The sequence below is a fragment of the Nicotiana attenuata genome, chromosome 3, assembly GCF_001879085.1.
Source record: "Nicotiana attenuata strain UT chromosome 3, NIATTr2, whole genome shotgun sequence".
NCBI classification, from domain to species: domain Eukaryota; kingdom Viridiplantae; phylum Streptophyta; class Magnoliopsida; order Solanales; family Solanaceae; genus Nicotiana; species Nicotiana attenuata.
Window position 1 is genome coordinate 54,765,070 of NC_031991.1, and position 1,899 is coordinate 54,766,968.

The 1,899-nt window shown below is 39.5% G+C and overlaps 1 protein-coding gene across 1 annotated transcript; it reads right to left on the bottom strand.

The window, feature by feature from the left end:
- On the bottom strand, positions 715-1,636 carry LOC109224386. Its single transcript, XM_019388966.1, has 2 exons — positions 1,578-1,636; positions 715-1,096 (listed from the first exon to the last, which is right to left on the bottom strand). Exons 1-2 carry the CDS (start codon positions 1,634-1,636, stop codon positions 715-717), a joined length of 441 nt encoding a protein of 146 aa, XP_019244511.1.

Below are 1,899 nucleotides of genomic sequence, written 5' to 3' on the forward strand. Positions count from 1 at the left end.
ACTTGATCCACCTTTATTCTCCAAAACTATTTCGTGAAGGTATCTTTTCTATCATGGCTGGAAGCAAAAGGGTTTTAGTCAGCCGCAAGGATGATCGTGACCGTGGCTAGTATGATCATGATATAATTTGAGGAAGTTTTATTTTTTGAACATTCAAATAAGTAAGTTTGTACAACATTTTCATAATTGATTTCTTTTTAGCAGGTTTACAAATTCGGGTATTTCTTCCTGTGACTAAATTTATGGCCTTAGCCTAGAAGCTCGTGGGAATATTTTTCATCCTTTTTGCGAGTTTGAACACCTTTGAAATTTTTTCTTCAAGGGTTTCTTCAAGGTTTTGATTCTGGATGAACTATGCTCTTGGTATACATCTTCTTTCCTTGTGTATCCTTCTATATGCATAGTCCCCCCATTGTTAGAGCATTGAAGCATGAGATCTCCAACACTGGATCAACTCCTTACGTTTGGTCCTTTTCCTTAAAAAAGGGAAATACATACGGGACTTAGAGATAATCTTTTAGATGATGACTGCATAACCCTTTTGCTATCAGAAATGTCGTAACCTAGACCTGGAATAATTTAGTATTCTTCATGTCTTTTGGGTCTAATATCATCATTTGGTACCGGCCAGCTTTTTGCCTATCACCTAAAATGGTTAGTAAAATTCAAATGAACCAAATAAAATCGAACTTGCATGATACCTGACCGTGGGTATTAGCCTCTTTTAGAAGTAATACTTCTCAAATGGAATGCATTCCAATGTGATGGTAACACCTTGCCATCCATGGTTTCCAACTCGTATGCTCCTTTTCCAGCAATGCCTCTAACCCTATGCGGGCCTTCCCTTTTTGGACTCAACTTTCCTATGTTTGCCGCTTTTGTTGACCGGAACACCTTTTTGATGATGAAGTTCCCAATTTTGAAGTACCTCAAGTTGGCCTTCCTGTTATAGTATCGTTCAATCATCTGCTTTTGAGCAACTATTTGAATTAATGGTGCTTCCCTCCTTTCTTCTATCAAATCCAAATTTACTCTTAGCTCTTCCTCATCTGCTTTTGAGCAGCTATCCGAATTAATGGTGCTTCCCTCCTTTCTTCTATCAAATCCAAATTTACTCGCAGCTCTTACTCATTTGTTGCTTCAGTAATATGTGTGTACCTCGTGCTTGGTTCACTTATCTCCACCGGAATTAAAGCTTCCGTTCCGTACACGAGTGAAAATGGGGTCTCGCCCGCACTAGTTTTTGCCGTTGTTTGGTAAGCCCATAGCACACCTGGTAGCACTTCTGGCCATTTGGTTTTTGATTCTTCTAATCACTTTTTTATGTTGTTGATGATAACCTTATTCTTCAACTCAGCTTGCCCGTGCCACTAGGTGGTAAGGTGCAAACGTGATTCATTTAATCTGCCAACTATGGAAAAAAATCGGTGACTTTCGCACCTATGAATTGTGGGACATTGTCACAGACGATCTCCAAACTCCAAATGAAATTCATAAGTTCCTTTTAGCACCTGTTTAAAGGTAAGTTCTTCTACCCATTTCGAGAAATAATCCGTTAGAATCAACAAGAATCGTACCTTTCCTTAGCTTGAGGCAAAGGCCCTACGATGTCCATCCCCCATTCATGTAGAGCCATGGTGATTAGACTGAATGCAATAGTTCCGCAAGTCGATGCATATTATTAGCATATCCTTGGAATTTATCATACCTTGCTACGAAGTTTTCTGCTTCCTCTTTCATTATTGGCCAATAATATCCTGCCCTTATTAACGTCTTCACCAACGATCTTCCCCCGGAATGATTGCCACAATGCCCCCGTGTACTTCTCTCATTACATATTCCTTTTGTGATGGTCCAAGGAATCGTGCTAAAGGTCCACCAAACATTTTGTGATACAAA

Excerpts from the sequence above, each read along its gene's own strand:
- LOC109224386 (XM_019388966.1), bottom strand. The coding sequence starts at position 1,636 with ATGGCTCTACATGAATGGGGGATGGACATCGTAGGGCCTTTGCCTCAA. Across the intron at positions 1,097-1,577 it reads TTGCCTCAAGCTAAGGAAAG|AAGAAAGGAGGGAAGCACCA; the intron begins GTACGATTCTTG and ends TGGATTTGATAG.